Below are 22,566 nucleotides of genomic sequence, written 5' to 3'. Positions count from 1 at the left end.
TCTGCACCGCCCACAGGAGGGTTGCCAGATAGACGAATAAAATGCTTAAAAAAAGGGGAGGGAATTAGAAATGAAAATGAACTAAATTAAAATAATGTTAAGTAAAATAATATCCACACCTTTTGTAGATATAGTCCTTAGATTTCATGTTATTGCACATTTTTTTATATTTATTAAAAATATAGATAGAAGACTAACAAGAAACTATCCGAAGGGAAGTGGGTCGATAGATAGATAGATAGATAGATAGATAAATTACTTTATTGATCCCAGAGGGCAGATTACAGCAGCAATCCAAAATGTAGAGTGTACAGTATTCAGAATAATAATAATTAAAAAAAACATGTCTTGGAGATTCTCTTTACACACACACACACACAAACACATATATATATATATATATATATATATATATATATATATATATATATATATATATATATATGTATATATGTGTGTGTGTGTGTGTGTGTGTGTGTAAAGAGAGTCTCCAAGACATCCTCTACATGATTGCCATTTCTAGGTAAACACACAGGGAGTCGTCTCTCTCACTCATGATGAACACGTGTTAACAAATCTGAGATACTGTATATATACAGTATTTTTTTTTTCTGGGTAAATGTGAAAGTGTCAGTGCAATATTGGTGAATTAAGCCCAGGGAATGATTAGTGTAAGCAGCAGGTATGGAACCACAGAGAGATCACAGTCATACAGTTGCACAGTGCAGTAATATGATGAGTGGCATCAGTGCAGTAAGTCTGCAGTCTGCAGCCCAGTACAAAAATGCAACATATGTCCAATGTGTTTTTTTTTTCTAGGAATAGGCTCTAATGCACAGCAATGTCCGGCACAGGGAGGAACTGTTGTACAGGGTGACTGCTGTTGGTAAGAACGACCTCCTGTACCGTTACAGTTCTACTGTTTATTAGACGCTCTTAGACGCTTATGTATGCAGAATAGCTTTGCAGAGTGAAGGAGAGCTCGAGCAGGGAAGGCTGCATGGGTGCCTGATTTATCTCCTGAGCCTAAAGCGACATCTTGTGGTCAGTATGTGGTAGTGCAAGAGTTTTCATGCTTGTTTACAGAATGATCAACGAAGAAACATGCGAAGAAATGTGTGGTTTTTTTTTTTTTTTTACATGTAAGTTCAGACAGTGTGTAACAAGTAATCAAAAGCGAATGCGTAAAATATCATGAATAACTAATATAGTCTGTACTGTAGTATGATCAGTAATAACAATAATCACAGCTGCGCACGCGGGAAGTTCGGACTAATAAAGTTATGGGGTTCAGTGTCATAGTGTCATTATGTAATCTGTACATGTGAATGAATCCCCTATAATAGAGAAACACTGGGTTTGTGTACAAGAGGCACCAGGAGCTTTTGACCTGATGAGGAGTACTGAGCAGACAAACCACAGCAGCTATTTCCTAAAGCATATATATCATCAAGCCTTTTTCCAAACATGGCAGATGAGAATTTATAATACTTTAGATCAGTTAGTTTATTTGAAGTTTTTGTGATTTTGCCTTTATACACCACCACAATGGATTTGAAATAAAACAATCAAGATGTGATCGAAGTGTAGACTTTCAGCTTTATTTTAAGAGGTTCCACAAAAATAAGGCATTTACCATTTAGGAATTACAGCCATTTTCAGCAAAATACTTCCATTTTCAGGGGCTCAAAGGTATTTGGACAAAGTGACATCATTGTAAATATAACCATAATTTTAATACTTGGATGAAAATCCTTTGCAGTCAATGACTGCCTGAAGTCTGAAGCGCATGTTCTCAAAACTCAAATTCTGAGTTTCCTCCCTGGAGATACTTTGCCAGGCCTTCACTGCAGCCACCTTCAGTTGCTGCTTGTTTGTGGGTCTTTGTGCCTTCAGTCTTGTCTTCAGTAAGTGAAAAGCATGCTCTATTGGGTTGAGATCAGGCGACTGACTTGGTCATTGAAGAATATTCCATTTCTTTGCCTTGAAAAGGTCTTGAGTTGCTTTCGCAGTATGTTTAGGGTCATTATCCACCTGCACTGTGAAGCGGCATCCTATCAGTTTTGTAGCATTTGACTGAATGTGAGCAGAGAGTATAGCCCTATACACCTCAGAATTCATCTTGCTACTTCTGTCAGCAGTCACATCATCAATAAACACCAGTGAGCCTGTTCCATTGGCAGCCATACATGCCCATGCCATAACACTGCCTCCACCATGTTTTACACATGATGTGGTATAATTTGGATCATGAGCTGTTCCTTTCTTTCGCCATACTTTTCTCTTCCCATCATTCTGGTACAAGTTAATCTTGGTTTCATCAGTCCAAAGAATCTTATTTTATGAACATGGGAGGCTTTTTTTTTTTAGATGTTTTCTGGCAAAGTCTAATCTGGCTTTCCTGTTCTTGAATGTTACCATTGCACCTTGTTGTAAACTCTCTGTATTTACATTCATGAACGAGTCTCTTGATTGTAGATTTTGACAATGATACGCCTACCTTCTCCAGAGTATTCTTGACTTCGGTTGATGTTGTGAAGGGGTTTTTCTTCACCAAGGAAAGGATTCTGCTATCATCCACTTTAGTTGTCTTCCATGGTCTTCCAGGCCTTTCGATGTTGTTGAGCTCACCAGTGCTTTCTTTCTTTTTAAGAATATACCCAACTGTTGATTTGGCCACACCTAAGGTTTTTGCTATCTCTCATCGATTTATGTTGTTTTTCAGCCTAATGATGGCCTCCTTCACTTGCATTGAGATCTCCTTGGACTTCATATTGGTAGCTCCAGTTGAACAGCTGCCAAATGCCAACCCAATACCTGATATCAACTCCGGACCTTTTATCTGCTTCATTTGTCTTGAAGTAAGAGGGAATGGACTGCACATGGTCAATTAACTTCTTGTCAGTCGATTGTCCAAATACCTTTGAGCCCCTGAAAATGGAAGTACTTTGCATAAAATGGCTGTAATTCCTAAATGGTAAATGCCATATTTTTGAGGAACCTCTTAAAATAAAGCTGAAAGTCTACACTTCGATCACATCTTGATTGTTTAATTTCAAATCCATTGTGGTGGTGTATAAATTCAAAATCACAAAAACTCTGTCATTGTCCATATACTTCTGAACCTGACTGTATTTCAAGCTTAAATTATATAAAGCTTTAATTAAATATTACTTCAGCTAAATATGACCTATCTGAGAACTAAACTGAATAAAACCACTGCTATATGATAGAGTTCACATTAAGTAAGGTTTGAAAATGGTTCAGTTTTCTACCTGATGTTGACCTTAAACAGCTTTCACTGAAAAACAGAAACCCATCCATGTTTTAGTTTTGCAGATAATCAGGGGCTATCTCCAAAAAATGTGACAGAAAATGAGATGGCAGGTTCTTAGAAGAGTCAATTATATGTCTGGTGTATAAACTGTACAACTGCTCAACTGTAGCCTAATCTGAGGTGTGGTCTTCTTCAGGACTGTCGTCCCTCTTCCTTCTCCCTGTAACGTGTTAGTTGGGAGCTAATTTGCTGGAGGGGGATTATCCTTGTCTCCTTTGTCACATCCTGTGAAATCCTCCATCTTGTAGTACACCAGTTTTATACCTCCAGCTCATATCTCATCATTCATCCTAACAGCTGTTAAGGTCTTGCTTTAAAAAAAACCCCACAAGTCCTCTTTTTGTTCTCTGTCATCATGAGTGACCTTTGAGTTATTCATATTTCTTGCAGTTGCTAATAAACATTCTTCCTTCTTAGAGTACTATGTTTCAACCTTGTCTCCTCTTTCTGTTACTTGCTGGGAAGAACTGTGTGCTGAAGTAGCTCATAAATCTTAGTGTTATTATGAGACACAGGTGGAATGTACCCTGTGGGTGAAAAAAGACCCTCTTCTTCATTGTTACTGTTATCGAGGTGTGTTATTTCTGGCTTTTCTAGAGTCTCTAAGCAGGTCAAGGTAGACCAGAAGACGTGAAAGCAGAGTGTGGGAACTGGTGTGGGAATGTTATTTTGCCATATACTTGCAGTGACTTACATGACAGATCTATAAATATGTATACTTTGCACACTGACACTTATCTTGTGTTGATATGCAAGGTGAATGTAACAAAAGATATGAAAATATATCCATTAATTTTTAACTGGGTTTGGTGTTTAGCCCATGTTTAGGAGCTAAGATATAATTTTAAATTGTATTAGGACCTGATAAACAACATTATTTCTGAATGCACCTTAAATTACCAGTGTAATCAAAAAGTTAAATTAACCTGCTGGTTGAACGACATAATACATAATAACGAGAGATTAGTGCGACCAAATACTTCGGCTACAGAGATACAGATACACAGAAAGATATTTCAGATACTGATTATTCCAGTATCAACAATCTAGATTGTTGATGTTTTTTAGATCTATTAAATAAAAACAAGACAGATTAATAGAGTGATTGTTGTTTTCCTGTACACTGATATAAAAAAAAAGCTGCTAATTGCTGATGTTCACTGGTTATTGCTGCTAATTGCTGCTGATCGCTGATGACCAATGGTTATTGCTGCTTATCACTTCTAATCGCTGCTCATTGCCGATGTTCACTGGTTATCGCTCCTAATCGCTGCTGATCACTGATGATCACTGGTTATCGATGCTAATCGCTGCTGATCACTGATGATCACTGGTTATCGATGCTAATCGCTGCTGATTGCTGATGTTCACTGGTTATCACTGCTGATTGCTGATGTTCACTGGTTATCGCTTCTGATTGCTGATGTTCACTGGTTATTGCTGTTAATTGCTGCTGATCGCTGATGATCATGATTATCAGTGTGTAGCAGGTAGGGTACAGGTATTGGGACAGAATATGATGCAATAACAGCTTCTTTGCATGTGTCATTGTTGCATACCACATTTTGTATTCTGGTCTCCAAATTTTCAAAACAATCCAGTAAAAATGGCTCTGTTGAACTTGACCAGGTGGGCACATGAGTCCGAAAGGTACTTTGAGCAAAAACTCACACTCCAAAAATAAATAGCTTGAAATATTAGCATAGAAAAACTGCTTTTAGCCCTGTCTGTACACAAAAATGGAACTGGCCAAGTTAATTAGGTTATCGATTATTATTATTATTATTATTATTATTATTATTATTATTATTTCCGACAAACCCCTTTGTATATCACCAAGGCTGATTACAAAATGATCTTCTCCGCCCTATAAATGTAATAACATGTGTCCTTGTACACCCTATACAGTGCACCTGATGCTAAATGTGGGGTCATTTGTATTTCACCAATTTCCACCGTTACCTTCTGTAAACCTTTGTGTTTCATGCAGAAAGTACAGTATCTTGTTTCATGCCATGTAATAAACTCTTGTTTGTGCTAAGGATATTTTATGCCGAGGTAACTTTATAGTTTATTTTTACATTTATTTAATTACTCATTTGTCTGGTAGCTCAGAAATTAGCAAACTAGGGAACTAGAGCTAGCGGGCTAGCAAGTTCCAGTCCTGCCTCACACAAGTTAAGCTAGCTAAATGTAAAGAATTCTAACAAGCTAAAATCTATGTAAGAGTTAATTAAAAGAGCAGTAATTTTGTGTATAGCTTAATTGATTTGGCTGTACAGTTGTGCAAAGTTAATTTTTTTGTATTGGTAGATAGCTGTATTGCTAGATTGCTAGCTACTTTTCTGCTAGATTCCAGATAACGATAAGTGGCTAACATGCCTACATGCGAAGGCGTATCCTGAATCATTAATATACACACACCTGAAGTGTTATGCATGTACTTTTAAGCCTCTGGACCTGTTTCAGCACTTAAGATTTCTAAGTAAACCTGATTAATCCCAGTGTGGAGCTGTGAAATAGTTTCAAAATTATAATAAAGGTCTTGCCACCTAAACTAAAAACGTTTATGGACATGGAATCTGAAACGTCACTTGATGGCTTGGTTCATTTCAACACTTTCAGGGGACTTAGATTATAAATGTAGGTCCCCTAAATGTATAGCCTACTGTGTGTAGTATTTCTCAGTAATGCAGTCAGTGTGATTGGGTCATAAGACTTGGACAGAGCTGTGACTTATGTTATACATATGTTACTAACATAAAAAGTTCAAATGTTACAGTAGTTCTAAATCATACATCTGAAAATTTAAAAAATGTAGGGAGTTCAGGTTTTGGGGTTACAGAAATTTAATAATGTCCAGTTGGGGTTGTTTGCCCAAAAAGTTGGGGAACCCCTGGTGTAAGTGCCTAAAAACCAGAGGTGTATTCATTGCACTGATTTACCAGTTTAGTCGGAAGTTTTGTGTTGTTATAGGAAAATAATCCAAGCCAGAGTCGTGTGATTCAGCCTGATGTGAAACAGAGCCTGGTTTATACTTGACACCTGACTTTGCATGTGTGTGCAGAAGCATTATTCACATACACTATATGGCCAAAAGTTTGTGGACACCTGACCATCACACCCATATGTGGTTCTTCCCCAAACTGTTGTATAGAATGTCTTTGTATGCTGTAGCATTACAAGTTCTCTTCACTGGAACTAAGAGGCTTAAACCTGACAATGCCCCTGTGCACAAAGCGAGCTCCCTGAAGACAAGGTGCGTTAAGGCTGGAGTGGAAGAACTCGAGTGTCCTGCACAGAGCCATGACCTCAACCCCACTGAACACCTTTGGGATGAACTGGAACACTGACTGCACCCCAGGCCTCCTCACCCAAAATCAGTGCCTGACCTCACTAATGCTTTTGTAGCTGAATGAACACAAATCCCAACAGTCACGCTCCAAAATCTAGTGGAAAGCCTTCCCAGAAGAGTGGAGCTTATTATAACAGAAAATGGGGACTAAATCTGGAATGAGATGTTCAACGAGCACATATAAGCGCGATGGTCAGGTTTCCACAAACTTTTGGCCGTATAGTGTATTTGACAGCCTATCTTGTGTATACCTGGAGGATTAAATGCAGCTTTCCCTAGATGGCATGTCAATGCCAAAACATCCCTGTCCGTCATGTTTCCAAGTCGAATTACAAAATGTTCTGCGATTTCATGCACAGCAATATTAAACTGACAAGCTCTGGTTCTCCTCAAATCTTTCTGTTGCTATTGTGACTGTTGTCATGAGCTGTTTCTCAAATTACAATGGCCTCAGTTATTTTTCACCTTAAAACTACTTTTGGTGAGATACTCTCTTATGGCTGTCTCTTCCTAAGACCTTTATTATTACAGGATAATGGCTGTACTTTTGAATGTATTATGCAGCTGTATAGTTTAAAATCTTATTTCAGCAAATGCCCTCAGGTTGCCATTATGAGCGGTTTATGTAGAGGTTTTCTGTTCTTTTCTCAGTACAGGACAACATTTTGAAGTAATCTGAAGTAATCACACATATGCTGTAGACACAGTGGATTGAGATTAAAATAGAAAGTGAGTACTCATTTAATAAGACTGGTAATATCTAGTGATGCAGAAGAGATGGGCATGAATAGAAACATACACCCAAATTTCCAACTGTAGTAATTTATTTAAAAGCATTGTCTCCAAGTAGTTTCATCAAAGTTGGTATTTTCCTGAAAGCAGGGTCCTAGAAGAAATAATGCCAGTTATCCAAAAAAATGCCAGTTATGTTTTTTCTTTGTCAGTCCTAAACCATTTTCTATTGCATTTTATGAGCATATTGTCATTGAGACATTATATACAAATGGCATTGTATGTACAGGCTCCAAAAGATACAAAAATTTCATACATTATAATATGTACATTCAATGAATATACATTCTGTACAACAGACATTCATAACTGACCTCATCTCTCACACACATTCAGTGACACACAGTTGCAAAAGACATTGTGTAAATTCACAATAATTTTGGCTGAATTTGACCACATCCGACACCCCCCTCCTCTCTCTTTCATTTTCTCTTGCGTACTTGCTAACTAACTCAGGTGCATTTAGTTTTAAGGAGCTGTAGCACTCGACGACTGTGATTGGGTCTCCATGGCTTCACTAAACTCTTCATGTTGACTAGAAGACGATCTTTCCTCACATCATGGTGCCCAGCAACAAGATATTCCTCCCCTAGAGGAACACAGATAGAATGTTGACCATTCTAATTTAGTAAAACAGAATATTCTCATTTCATTACATGATTATCTTATCATATTATCACAATTTTCACTTTTGTAATGTGTGTGTGTGTGTAGTTTCTCACCTGGGTACAGTACAGGGCAGGTACAGCCTCGAGTGGTCCAGGACTCTGGATACAGAGTGACAGTTCTTTGCATGAGCCTGAGGGTGGAGCTGCTCCACAGCACCTTCAGAACTTTAACATCCACCTCGGCATGAGAGCCCTTATCATGTGCTGCCAGCACTCTTACCTTTAGAACTATACACACATACACACACAAATATGCTGGTATGAAAGTAAGAGAGAACCTTAGTTTTCTTCACATGCACACGAACACGGTAAACAATAGAACTGTGCAGCTGGAGTCTACCACTATCCAACCTAAGCCTTAAATTCTAAATTCCCAAATTCTCATACACTCATATACAATGACAGTCTTGGAATATCCTCAAGGCGTACATGTGTGTTTATGTCTATGCTACTTACCATAGGAATATTTCATAATGCAGAAGACTTTTCTGTTCCTAAGGGACGGCTGTTTGCAGACACATTTCTCTGCACAGAAAAAACACCCGTTATCGTATTGTCTGTCAGTTTATTTCTGCTGTCAAGGCAATATAAAAGCACACATGACATTCAAGTAGCACATATCTTATCCAAGCCAACAGTCAACTCCAGAGACATAGGAGAGCTTATACCTTGAAAGTTCAGGGCAGAAAAAAGTTCTTCTGCTCGAAATAAGGTGGTGTTGTGATCAGGATCTGACCTGCACACACACACACAGACACTTTATACACATTATTATCATTATTATGTTATATAACACTCTTGGTATTCGATGGGTTTCTGTTCATAAATACACACAAACACACAGACTAACCCCGTCATGCAGTCTCCAGTGTATGGATCACAGTCGCCTGCACAGTGGCAAGGTCTGCAGCCATACTCACTGAAACCCCAGTATCCCAGCATACACTTGTCACACAGTGGGCTGGCCACACCAGGCTTGCAGATACAGTACCCATTAGCAGAGTTACAACTCTCAGTTCCAACACGGTTGCACAAACAAGCTGTGGTTGCACAAATGAGAAAAATATATTCATGCACATGCCTTTACACAAACATAATTAAGTGTGATACCTAAAAGAGTGCAGTTTCAATATTTTTTTACATAGTCCAATAAAAAGTGCAATATAGTCTATGTGAGAATATATAAAAGCATGAGTTAGTTTCTTGGAAAGCTTATCATGGAGATTAAAAACTCAGTGGCTACTGTAAAAATCGTGTAATATCTAGAGCCAGATTTGCCAGTAAAAGCAGTGATTTATCTACTAGCACATTGGAAAAATCTGACCGTTATTATTATTTTTTTATTTCAGCAAATTATTAATCGACAGTGCTGGACAGACAGTTTACAGTTTGACTCCCTACACTGGTATCATCTGCATAGCTATGGAATTTGAGCCCCATTGCTCATGATACTGTGACCTAATAGCAATATGAAAGGAAAACATAAGCAGATCAAGTACATATTCTTTTGGAACACCATTAATAATATAATGTATTTTTGAGACAAGATCACATTTTATTAAAAATTAAATTGTGATCTACAAATTCAACAGCACTTACAGTACGTCCATAAGTACAGATCATTTAACACCATTGTTTCCATATTATAAACTTTTCTAAAACCTATAATCTTCCACGAATACCATTTAAACATGCAGTGTTCCATACGTCTAAAACTGCCTTTCTACAACACTTCTTAAAAAAAAAAAAAAAAAAAAAAAAAAGGAACTGGAACTGGAACTAATCCAATATGAAAGTGAACTGTTTTAGGTGGGTAAATACTGAGTTGACAGTTTATTAGGTACAACTGTCCTTAACCTGCACCTATTTGCTATTTTATCAAGTACATCTACCTTAGAGGTTCAGCAACACTGCCATACCTGATACCAATGCAACACACACATCAGTGCTATGCTAAGAATGGTCCATCATCCAGGAGTGGTTTTAAAAACTCAGTGTCATCAGGGGCTCTATTACTTAGTTTACGATTTATTAATTTTGCTATTTTTTTCCGTTTAAACAGACATCATGCAGTAGTTCATAGTCTGGTGGGTGATGAGTCTGGTTTGGTGCTCAAATATTTAATAGTTTTGGTAATTATTATGTCTATTATTTAATGATTGTATAAACTTCCATATCATTTCATTTGTTCGAGAAATGCAGCTGTTCTTCTTTCATCAGGAAAATTCTTTTCTAAAGACTGAGCAAGTTGAGAAGTATATGAGAAAAGACCATTAAAAGTAAAAAGGTTTTGAGCCCAAGCTTTACGATAGAAGTAGAGGTAGAGTGCAAAAAAGATGTGGTATAAAAAATTTAAAAACATGTGGTATAAAAAATTTAAAAAGTGTTGCTCATACTCATCATGACAGGAAGTCTGGTTCCATACGTGCGTTTAAGAGGCTGCTACATGAACACGCCCAAAAAAAAACATGATACTGATGCCTTGGCTATGAGGTGAGGTATCACAACAGTAGTATGTCAGTGTATGTGATGATTAATCTGTCTGCTACGCACACGCACACACACACACACACACACACACATTAACAGCTAAAATCCCACTGAGATCTTGTTATTCTGCATGTCTCAACTCGTTATAAGAGCCATCAGCATTCCGAGCTGGAATAGTGCTCTATGCCAAACAGCCCCCGTGTGTTTGCGTGTGTGTCTGTGCGCGCAGGCACATGTGTGAATTAATGTATTTTCAAAAGTACATAGTTCCTGAACTCTGACATTCTCCTGGCTGTGGTTCATAAATAAATATTTGAACACAAAGTGTGCACACATACATACACACACACTCAGGCAGCACAGCGTGACAAAGAAAAGGGAGATCAACTGTAGAGAAGAAAAATGATTTCCTTTAAACCATTTAACTGGCTTCTTAAAATCTGAGATCAACACTCTCCAGCATCACATTCTGTACTTATTAACTAAAAGAACCTTTTCTATAAAGTTCTCCACACCCTGACAGCCATTGTCTCATAACTCACATTTAAGTCAATGACTTATGAAAGTGTGTGTGTTTGTTTTGAGGTGAGGTGTTGTCTTACCTGTACAGGAGTTGGCAGCGGTCAGTAGTCTCTCTGGATGTCTGTAAAAGCCAATCTGGCACTGCTCACAGTGTCGACCTGTTGTATTGTGCAAGCAGTGACACACACCTCCACTTCTCTGACCAGAACGCAGCCACACACTTATGTCAAAGTGGCAACTCTCTGCATGTCCATTACACTTGCACTCTTGAAGTGCGCACACACATGCGCAGACACAGACACACACAGACACGTCATCACCGCTGAATTGTACTTGAGGATGCTAATTTAGAGAGAGAGGACAGAAATGCAGGCAGGCAGACAGACAGAAAGAGCACTTACTAGCACACTGGTGAGCTTCTCCAGTTAGGCCACTTGCTGGTCTCCATGGTCGGTCATTATAGAGACGATCACATTTCTCACAGTGATCACCTGCTGTGTGATGCCGACACACACATTTGCCATGCACCTGAAGAGGAGAGACATAAAACAGTCAAATGAATCGATTTCACACCAATCTAGGAGCAGCCCTCTCTGTTTTGTGAGATGAAAACATGTCTCTGATATTGGAATAATCATCTTGATATGGAGCAAATAACCAAATATGTGAGTTACTTTTTGTTTTTTTTTTTCCCTATTTCTAAAATTGTTCTCCTAATTTAGTCAATGCCTATTCCCAGCCCATTAACTACAACAGCTAACAAACCAGGGAGGGTCAGGGTTAATTGAGAAGTGTATAACCACACTGAGAAGAATGTGATAATTAAACAACTGCATATGTAAAAACAGACCATGCATTACTCTCAGGGCCAAATATGCACTCTTATCTACTTTTCCAGCTGAGACTGCGGTACAGCACGATATGGTAACAAATCTGTGATCCCACATTTTGTTGGTATTTCCACTGCCAAGTGACCCATATTGTCAAGGACTCAGCCTTCGATGCTCCCTTTTACACTTATCTGGACACAAGACTCAGAATCTTGAAGGTGGCACTGCTGTGCACAGGTTTCCGACAGGAAAATAACATTTTCAGCATAAAGACACAATGGCTTTTTCAGAAGATATAGTCACTGTACTGAAACAAGTTCACAGAATCCCTTCTTTAAAGCTTATTTAAAAGATTTATTTTATGAATACAAGATAATCTTGCCAAAGAGCTATGAGACAAAATTACCCAACTTCGGCCACTTTGTGTGAAAGTGGCAGTTCACCCCACTAACCTGAACACACCTTGTCTTTCTCCAGTCTCAAACATCCGTCTGTGTTTGTAAATGTTCCACTTGATGATACCCAACTCTTCAATGAGCACCACTGAAGTAACACATACAAAGCCATGACCTGCACATAACCTCACTTCAATTCCCAACTTCATGCTCACTGCATTATGTTGCTTTATGGCTTTGTCTTGTCTATCCATCATCTGTGGGAGACAGACTGATATCTCCACTGCCCTGTTCCCAAACAGATACAAGCAAGAATACACAGACCAAACAAAACAAAATGGGCAAGCAAGAGAATAAAGAAAGAATGAGAGTAGCTAGACAGGGTTCAAATAACTTTTGTGTGTTTATTATTATTATAATTTACAAGCACTACTTGCTCTGCAAATAAAAACATTCCTGTAAAGTGTGCAGACCTCGTGTATAAAAATGCTGATAATCAAGCAGTGTATGTATCTGTGCCTGGATATCTTCAACGGGAGTGAATGCACGCCTTTGTGTTTGGGTTGGTCTAGAGAGTGTATGTGTATTTGGTCTGCACTTTTAGATCAAAGTTTGACCCTCCCTGAGCACAGTGTTTGTTTAACTATTTGTTGTTGCTGTCTGATTACAAAAGGCAAACAATAAAAAGTGGATTAGAGAAAGTGGCATGCAATGAGGCCCTTCTCTCTACATGTTTTCCTCTGTGTATCACTCCCACTGTTCCTTCCCTCCTTCCTGTCAGACTTTCATATCTCTTTCCAGATCTTGGCCTTGCTATTAAGAGTTTGGGTTTTCAGTAATGGTACCACAGAATAGGGGAATGCTGTATAACAAGTAAGGAGGGAGAAATAAGACTAGAAAAATATATTAAGTTAGGCAAGCAGACATTTATATAACCATGAGAAATCCCTGTAACAGGTTAGTCATTCCTGAGCAGACACTTACAATTTCCTTATACAATGCTCAATTGTTTTTGGCATTGCTGAACTGCTGAACTGCGTCCTGAAGTTGGCTTACCTTGCCAATTGCGATAGTAAAAGATCAATTCATGCCTGACCTTTGTTTAAATGAACACCCAAATGCCTAAAATCAAGTCAGGGCAACGATTCTTTCAGTTAAAAATCTAACAAGTCTATCTGTGTCTTTCTGAGGCTTAACAATAATTTGCAGAATGTCACTCGTGACGTGACTGGCTTTTTTATTTAGCATTTTGTTTTGTATAAAGACAAAACAACATACAAGTATCCATACACTATCGAAAGACCTCCACTTGGGTCTCCACTTACCACATGGTGTCCACCATTGTGTGTGGCCAGGGAGCCAGTGGCTGGCACACACTGATCAGAATGGCCATGGCACAAGCAGGCTCCCTTCAGGATGAAGTCCGAGATGGCATAGGGGACACTGCGGAGGCTGGTATTACTCTCTTTGAGTTGACATGGGCATGGCTGGGGCTGCAGCAGGCGTACTCGGAGGTTGGTGATGCCAAGTTGGGCACGAGCCTCTGAGCTGTAGGGTTCTACTATGCCCCAGGGAGAGAGAGCACGATATATAACCTGGAAAGACGCATACATACACACAGCATAAACATCTATGAAAATTAGAAGCTAGTCAAAGTTTACCAGTTGGTGTGTCACCATGTGAATACAACTGGCAGTCCTTTTATCGCACTTTGTGCCATTATTACTACTACTGTTATGACTAATAGGCAGTATTTTTTTTTTTACCAATATGATATTAGACTTGTCCAAATTAAACAATATGTACAAAGAGATAACCAACCTTAAATATATAAACAACTTAAATACTATGGATAATAACCATGCACCCTAGATAACCACCAGAGGAAGTGAGAATCACCTGGTCACCTTCTTGTGTGTATGCATCTTGAGACATAATATGACACCAGCGCATGCAATGCAGGCTTATTGCCAGAGCATACAATTCTCCCACTCTTTCTGACAAAAAAGGCAGTTTTCAGAGACACCCACGTCAGTTCAGCATCTTGCAAAACCTGTTAGGGAAACTGGTGGATGGAGGGGTCTCACACCTTTCAGAAAGACTGCAATATGTTTATGAGCCCCCGAGAGATGCCATCCATGATGCCATGGTGGAGCCAGTGAAGGCTGCCACATATGCCTTCAGTTAATATGGGGACTTGCTGCTGTCTAGCAGTCTTTGGAGAAAAGTTAGTATTCTGGGAATCAGGCAATGCACTGGATGCAGCTGATGGGGCAAACACCATTTACAGAAAATCTGGGTTGCATTTCTCAGTTGCCAATTCATTCTGAGGGGACAAACTGGCAGATACAGGTGACTAGGATGAGGATGCTAAAACCCTCCGTCCACTTGAGACAGCAGATCTGCTTGGGTAGACACCACTCCCATAGGCACTGTTGTACAGCCCCAAAAGCAAAGTTGCCCTCAGTGAGGCTAACCATGCCATCTTGATGGTTGATGTAGTTGACTGCCATCATGTCTGAGCTAACCAACACTTGGTGATGTCTCAGAACCCATAAGAACTGGGAGGGACAGACAGGCTGCCCTCAAGTCCAACCAGCTGATGTGCTCTGATCTTACCCTGGGTGGTCACATGCCTACTGTGCACTTGCGGCACTACAGTCCTCCTCAGCCTGTAAAAACAGTGTACTTTCAGGTCCTGATTTGTTCCACTTACAGCCATAGGCTGATAACCCACTTCTTGTGGTCTTGTAAGCCTAGGAGAATTACCGCTGTGGCTGCTGTCATCAGTCCGCACCAGGAGTTGGTACCACACATGGTGGCCTGGCTGAATCATAATATCTGCCACATGTTAGGTTGACAGGGAGGCTGGCATTTTCAGTGAATCTCATGTGTGTGGCCTGCTTTGGTGTTATGGGAGTTCTCTTCTGAGTACACTGTGAGACCGAATAATATTATGTGTGCAAGGAGGGTGGTCTGCTCCTTGGTGAGGCACATAGGAGCCAGTCATCCAAGCATGGCAGTATCCTGATGCCACTGGCCATCAGGGAGAGAAGGCCACTTAATTGAGGCTGAAGTACAGAAGTAGTAGAGGTGAATTAAATGACCTTGGAAGGCATCAGTGGTCTAGAGCACTGGGGACATAACTGTCAATCATGTCCACCCCCACGTGAATCAAGTCTTGTCTTTACATGGCTTGAACAATGTCTGACAGCCTTAACAAATGAAAAGAAAGGGCCTTTAAGAACCAATCCAACTCTTATAAATCTATAACAGGACAAAAATCATCCTTCTTCTAAACAAGGATGTAACTTGAGTAGACCTTACTCCTTGTTTTGATATGCACTATCTACCTTTTCGATTGCCCCTCTGTCCAAGATTCTTGGGTTAGAGCAACAACTTTGAATGGGATCCAGCAGTGGAACTCACAGTTTCTGGCTGTAAATCATCAGGAGATTGTGACGCAGAATGCCACTGATGCCAAAATCATCTATGGCTAGATGCACACTCTTAGTGGGAGGAATTTTATATTCTCATCTCTATCAATCAGAGCAACACTAGCCAATCATGAGTATCTCTGAGTTTATGTATGACTTCATGTGTCTTAGGGGAAGGATGTGCTAGCTCTAACCCTCCCCAATTGGTAGCTGTTGTGTGACATGGGAAATTAGCTAATTTAATTGGAATTGGAAATTTAACAGAATTTAATTGGAAATTTAACTTCATTTAGCAATAAAGTGTGTGTAGTACAGAGAGGGGAAAACCACTCAATCTTGCTAGTGGCACATAGCCACAGGCCTGGTAGTTTGAAAGATGCCAGGGGATATGGAATACTCAGAGGAGTACACATCACCTAAGTAGAAGAGATGAGAAGAGGCTATCCCCAGCTTTGAAGGCCAGGAAACATGTAGCTTTGAGCATAGTCACAAGCTGCTAAGCAGAAATCTCCATGAGATTTTATGTGTATGAGGCAAGAAAAAGAAAGGGAAAAAAATAGCTATACGATAGTGTAAATTATTGCAAATTTTAAAAATCATTTGAAATACTACATGACTTTGTTGAAAGGTGTTTGCATGTGTGCACACATGCACAAGAAGTTATCCAAGCGATTCTCACCAGCCCTGGTGTTCAAGTTGGGTGAAACAGATCAATAACTAGCAAATAAGTCAGTTACTATTATTGCAATCTAAATGTATTATTGCATATAAACACAATAGTAATTCCTTTAGCCTTTGCCAATGTTGCTTCTATGAGCCCTGGGTAGTCCGTTCAACCTGAGTAACACACCTGTTTCTCACCCCTCTGCTGTGGGAAACACTGATTTTAATTATTTATTATATTATAACATATTACATTACTATTAGAATATTATGAGTCTATTTTTTGTATCTTTGCACACACTCTCACCTCTCCACCACTACATGGCCTTGGTGATGAGTATTTCTCAGTACATCCATGGCCATCTTTTAGTCCAAACCAGGAGCTGCAGTTGCGGGCATATAAGTGTAGGGTACTCCATGTATGCCCGAAATCACGCGAACGCTCCACAGTCATGGCTGCAGGGCGTGGTGAGTGGAAGATCATAATCAAATGGGTAAAGTAAAATTCCACCTCCAGGTCCAACTGCAACGTTTCAGTGATAGCGTCTCCGGCTGACTGCCACCATGTAGGCGGCTGTATGAAGGACGAGTCGGTCATGGAGGTGGGTGGGTGAGCATGAGGGTGACACACTTTACACTTCTGTACACAGCTGCCATCGTCATAGCTACATAAGTACTCTGGTGTAGTGGAGCCGCACTGCGTGTCCGTGAGCATGGGGCGCCCAGTGGCCAGGTTGCCCATACGAGGATTACATACACGGTTCTCACAGCCTAACACACAAATGCACAAATAACAGCTATTTTGATATGTGATGACAAATGAAATCAGGGATTAATTTAGGAGGAATGCGTTTGGTTTGTGTGAAGGGCAAGAAGAGTTGACCTCTGGTACTATAGCTTGATTAAAAACATACAGTCAGGTTCATAAGTAATTGGATAGTGACACAATTTTTGCAATTTTGCCTCTGTACACCCCCACAATTGATTTTTGATTTGAAGCAATCAAGATATGATTGAAGTGCGCCTTTCAGCTTTAATTCAAGGGGTTTAACAAAAATATTGCATTAACCGTTTAGGAATTACAGCCATTTTTTACACAGTCCCTCCATTTTCACAGGCTCAAAAGTAATTGGACAAACTAACAATTATAAATATAAGAATTCATTTTAGTACGTGGATGCAAATCCTTTGCAGTCAATACCTGCCTGAAGTCTGTAACCCATGGACATCATCAAAATGCTGAGTTTCCTCCACTGAGATGTTTTGCCAGGGCTTTACTGCATCCACCTTCAGTTGCTGCTTGTCTGTTCCTCCAGCCTTCAGTTTTGTATTTAGTAAGTGAAAAACATGCTCAGTTGGGTTGAGGTCAGGTGACTGACTCAGCCATTTAGGAATACTCCATTCCTTAAGAAGCTCTTGGGTTGCTTCTGCAGTATGTTTTTGGTCATTATCCATCTGCACTTTGAAGTGCTGTCCTATCAGTTTTGCAGCATTTGACTGAATCTGAGCAGAAAGTATAGCTCTGTACACTTCATCCTCCAACTTCTATCAGCAGTCACATCATCGATAAACACCACTGACCCAGTTCCATTGGCAGCCATTCTGTGATCATCCACTTTAGTTGTCTTCCGTGGTCTTCCAGGCCTTTTAGTGTTGCTGAAATTGCCAGTGCATTCCTTCTTTTTTCCTTTTTCCTAAAGTTTCTGCTATCTCTCTGATAGGTCCATTTTTTCTTGTTTTTTTTATTTTATTTTCAGCCTAATGATTGCCTCCATCACTTGCACTGACACCTCTTTGGACCACATTTTGAGAGTTCCCTTCAACAGCTACCGAATATAAATTCAACACTTGGAATCAACACTGGACCGTTTATCTCCTTAATTTGTTATGAAATAATGGGGAAACAGACCACACCTGGCTATTAAACTGCTTAACAGTCAATTGTCCAATTCCTAAACGGTTAATGCAATAATTTGTTAAACCCCTTGAATTAAAGCTGAAAATCTACACTTCAAAAACATAATACAATAAATAGCATGGCAATAAAAATGATTAATGTATACAGTCTGAAACTGCTTTATATTTCAAATTTGTAAAATGTATTGGTATAATCAAGATAACTCTACCTGCTGTTTATATATAATTGCACCCCCCATGGTTTCTGGATAAAGGATAGGAAAGAGGTTGGTGACAGTCATGAAAGCAAAGATTGGGGATACAAATTATTAGAGAAAACTTACTTCACATTTAGATGGGGGAGATGCCAACTTTAATATCATTTAGATTTTTAACAATTATTATTTATTTATTTTAAATTATTTTATGACAATAAAGGAACCTCTTTGAAACCAAACTCTCTAAATCTCTTACTGGTCTGCCCACTCGATGGCAGTTCGAATATATCGAAACGTGTGTGTGTGTGTGTGTGTGTGTGTGCTGTTTTGATGGCACCTGCAGTGCAGTGCACTGACCTGAACGCGCAGAGTGAGAAGCGCCGCACGCGAGCACGAGAAACAACGCCCACCTCTCCATCGATGCCCAGTCAAAATGTCTCTCTCTCTCACACACACACACACACACACACACAAAACCGTCTCCAATCTCTTAAGAAGACTCGAATAGCGCTGGAGTGGATATTCTCTTGTCCCAAAACAAGGCGCAGGATCCGCAAGTAGCGCCAGCGTTTCTCAAGCGGCAAGCAGAAGCATGACTGCGTTAGCGTGGCTCGGCCAGGTGCGCGAGCGCCTCGGAGCTGCGCTGCTTTGCCTCCGTGTTGAACAGAAAGCGCTCACCTGCGCAGCGGCGCAAATCGCGCGCGACGCCGCCATCTGTTTACCAGGACACTCCGCCACACTCCTACTGTGTATGTGCCGGGAGAGAGTGCGGGCAGTGAAGCGCGATAGAAGCTCCCTCCTTCACACGCATCGCATCTCAGACTCGCGCTGCTGGATCCTCGAGCTGAATTCTCTGGAATATCGGTGAGTGACAGGAGCCTGAACTTTAGCTCCGCCCCCTCTCCCAACATTTTGACTCCGATTTAAAGGAGCATTCCCGACAAACTCGACTCTTGAGTCACACTTGGGTTTCATCCAAGCAATGCACACACACGCACGCACACACACACACACACACACACTCTAGGGCGCGTGCAGCAAATATGACAGGGAGGGAGGGATACATATCAGGCACCACAATGCATCATTTGTTAATCTTTATCGCAGTACTGTGCTTTAATACACATAAGCCTGCAATATGCAACTGAATCCTGGAATACCTATACAAATGAGCCTTAGAGTAAGCAAATTTGCATGCAAATTAATTTTTTTTTCAGGTGTTCTAGATTTTCTCAGGTTTTCTGTCAGTTTTTTGATAAATTGTACCATTGTCCCAAATAAATAAATAAATAGTCACATTCATATAGGAATTCATATTCATATATATTATCATTATCATCATTAACCATGACATCAAAAACCAGTTTGCTTAATACAGGCTATTGTAAAGCATAACACAATTCTGTGTGTAGCAATATAATCCCAGTATGTTAATTTCATCCATATAGTGCAAATTTACCATACTCATAACCTACCTAATTCCAAATCTAATCATGTGCAGTGGTTTAGTTTCAGAAGTGGTTTGATTGGTGTCAGATTAAAGGCTGGAAGGAGGCAGAAAGCAGAAAACATGGAAAGCAGCTGAGTGGGTAGTGTGAGTGGATCAAAGCCATGCCGTTCACTGCCCCTTTCCTGATTGGCTGTCTGGAATGCGGACTGGCTGAAAGGCTTTCTGCTCATAATCCGTTCATGTGGATTTACAAACGTGGTCCTGTTTCTTAAATTAATCGTGATTTTATTCCTCAAGGTTTTACAAGAGTTGAGTGCTCTACCTCTTTCATCACTTGAAGTAATCTGATAGGCCCCACACAATGCCTTGTTTACAATGGACAGCAGCACTGTGTTTAATTTACAACTTGTCCCGCTCATACAGCTCTTTTTGTGAAGACCCAACACTTGATTGGGAGGGGAGTTCCAGTCATTTTTCTGGACAATGAACCTGACATTGACATGCCTCGCTATTTTCTTGCAAGGTCAGGTGCTTAGGTAAACTGCAGGCAACATGCCAATCCCATATTCTTTACAAACTTTTGATGACTTCAGATGACAGGACTTGCATTCCCTTCATTCCATCAAGACTCTTCCAAACAAGCCAGTTCATTCAGAAACGATACTTGTCGATCAGTTTACACAAATGAAATGACATTCAGACTCTGATGAGAAGGCTGTGTGAAATCTAATTAGTAGACATACTTTTCATCATTGTTGGCCATTTGTGTTAGCAGCTGCTGTAGGTGATTAAAAAGACTCAAATCAACATGTTCGACAGCATACATTAATGCTAACAGGTTGCACATAATTACACATTATTTTAACTAGTGAAGGGTAGATTGATACTTACAATCAGTGCTTATATAAGAATATTGTAATGTAGTGCAACAGAGCAGTGTCTGCCCTATCATTCAGAGATTTGCAAGTTTGAATCCCAACAATGCCGTGGCCATCTGTGGCTGGGAGTCCAAGAGAGCTAAATTGTCTGTGCTCTCTCTCCCCGTCTATGTCCCTTGTCCCCATCAATCACAGTGACACTAGCCAATTGTAAGCATCTGTGAACTCATGTATGCGGAAAGAGGATGACACAACGCGAGCAGTAGTTCAAAAAGTGGCTGGCTTTATGAGTCTCAGAGCCTTCACGGCTGGTAGCTTTTGTATGATGGGGAGAGCTGACTAGTGAGTTGGAATGTGCCAAGACCAAATTAGGGAGAAAAATGCGTGGGGGACAAAAAAGAAAATTGTAGTGTTGCTGCACTTCCATGAGCTAGTGCTAGCTGTGAGATCCTTGTTTTTTTTTTTTGTATGTTTAAGGTATGTTTTATTCAAATGAGTGTTTACTCTTGTAAAAGAAGTGTGTTTATGGGGTGCCCACATGTTATGTGATGTTTATTTGTGTTCAACATTTTGATGAAGACTAGTGGGATTTATTACCCCCACTGGTTTTCCCACATATCCTGTGGCAAACCAATAAGCCTGTATTTGTAAGTGTATTTTGCCAATAAAAGAGCAAGTGTATTGTTTTCACAGTGCTTCCTGGTCAAATGATTTCCTTGCCAACACCACATCAATACTACGTGTTAATTTTATTATTAAACAAAATGAAAAATGAAATGATATAGCACATAATATTGATGTGCAGGATAGGAACTAATGCTGCTTCCTCCCTCTGCGTGATGTGAACTCGGTGACTTTGACTGTGGCATGGCTGTTAGTCCCAAATGGGCTGGCTTGAGTATTCCAGAAGCCGCTAATCTCTTGGGATTTTGATGTGCAACAGTCTCAGGAGTTTACACAGAATGGTGCGAAAAACAAAAAATGTCCAGTGAGCAGCAGTTATGTGGGCAGAAGCACCTTGTTGGTGAGAGAAGTCAGAGGAAAATGGCCAGACTGCACTCAACCATAGAAGTTTGACAGGACCAGTATGGTAACTCAAATAACAACTCTTTACAACAGTGGTGAGAAGAAAAGCATCTCAAATCACACAACACACTGAACCTTGAGGAGGATGGGCTACAAAAGCAGAAGAGCACACTGAGTTCCACTCCTGTCAGGTAAGACAGAAATCTGAGGCTACAGTGGCCACAGGCTCACCCAAACTGGACAGCTGATGATGAAAAATGTCACCTGGTCTGATGAATCATGATTTCTGCTGCGACATGCAAATGTAAGGGTCAGAATTTGGCATCAACAGCATGAATCCATGGACTCAACCCGCCTTGTTTCAGCAGGTCATGCTGGTAGTGTAATGTTAATGTGTAGTGGGAATGTTAATCTTAATACCAATCAAGCATCGTTGGAATGCCACAGCCTGAGTATTGTTGCTGACCATGTGCATCCCTTTATGGGAAAAATTTACCCGTCTTATAACAGCTACTTCCTGGCAGATAATGTGCCATGTCACATGACACAAGTCTCAGTTCACTCAGTCTCAGTGTACTTCAGCGGCCTTCCTAGTCACCAGATCTGAAT

At 40.1% G+C, this 22,566-nt stretch overlaps 1 protein-coding gene across 1 annotated transcript; it reads right to left on the bottom strand.

Moving 5' to 3' along the window:
* Positions 1 to 7,498: 7,498 nt before the first annotated feature.
* Positions 7,499 to 19,483, bottom strand: ntn4 (netrin 4). Its single transcript, XM_026937262.3, has 10 exons — positions 18,961 to 19,483; positions 16,797 to 17,260; positions 13,715 to 13,984; positions 11,566 to 11,692; positions 11,245 to 11,430; positions 9,003 to 9,192; positions 8,821 to 8,888; positions 8,609 to 8,677; positions 8,207 to 8,380; positions 7,499 to 8,073 (listed from the first exon to the last, which is right to left on the bottom strand). The coding sequence occupies exons 1-10, from the start codon at positions 19,019 to 19,021 to the stop codon at positions 7,937 to 7,939; spliced, it is 1,746 nt and encodes a 581-aa protein (XP_026793063.3). The 5' UTR covers positions 19,022 to 19,483; the 3' UTR covers positions 7,499 to 7,936.
* Positions 19,484 to 22,566: the final 3,083 nt, after the last annotated feature.

The sequence above is a fragment of the Pangasianodon hypophthalmus genome, chromosome 4 (assembly GCF_027358585.1).
Source record: "Pangasianodon hypophthalmus isolate fPanHyp1 chromosome 4, fPanHyp1.pri, whole genome shotgun sequence".
Classification (NCBI taxonomy): domain Eukaryota; kingdom Metazoa; phylum Chordata; class Actinopteri; order Siluriformes; family Pangasiidae; genus Pangasianodon; species Pangasianodon hypophthalmus.
The sequence above is the reverse complement of the archived record's forward strand: the minus strand, read 5'-3'. Positions and strand labels throughout refer to the sequence as shown.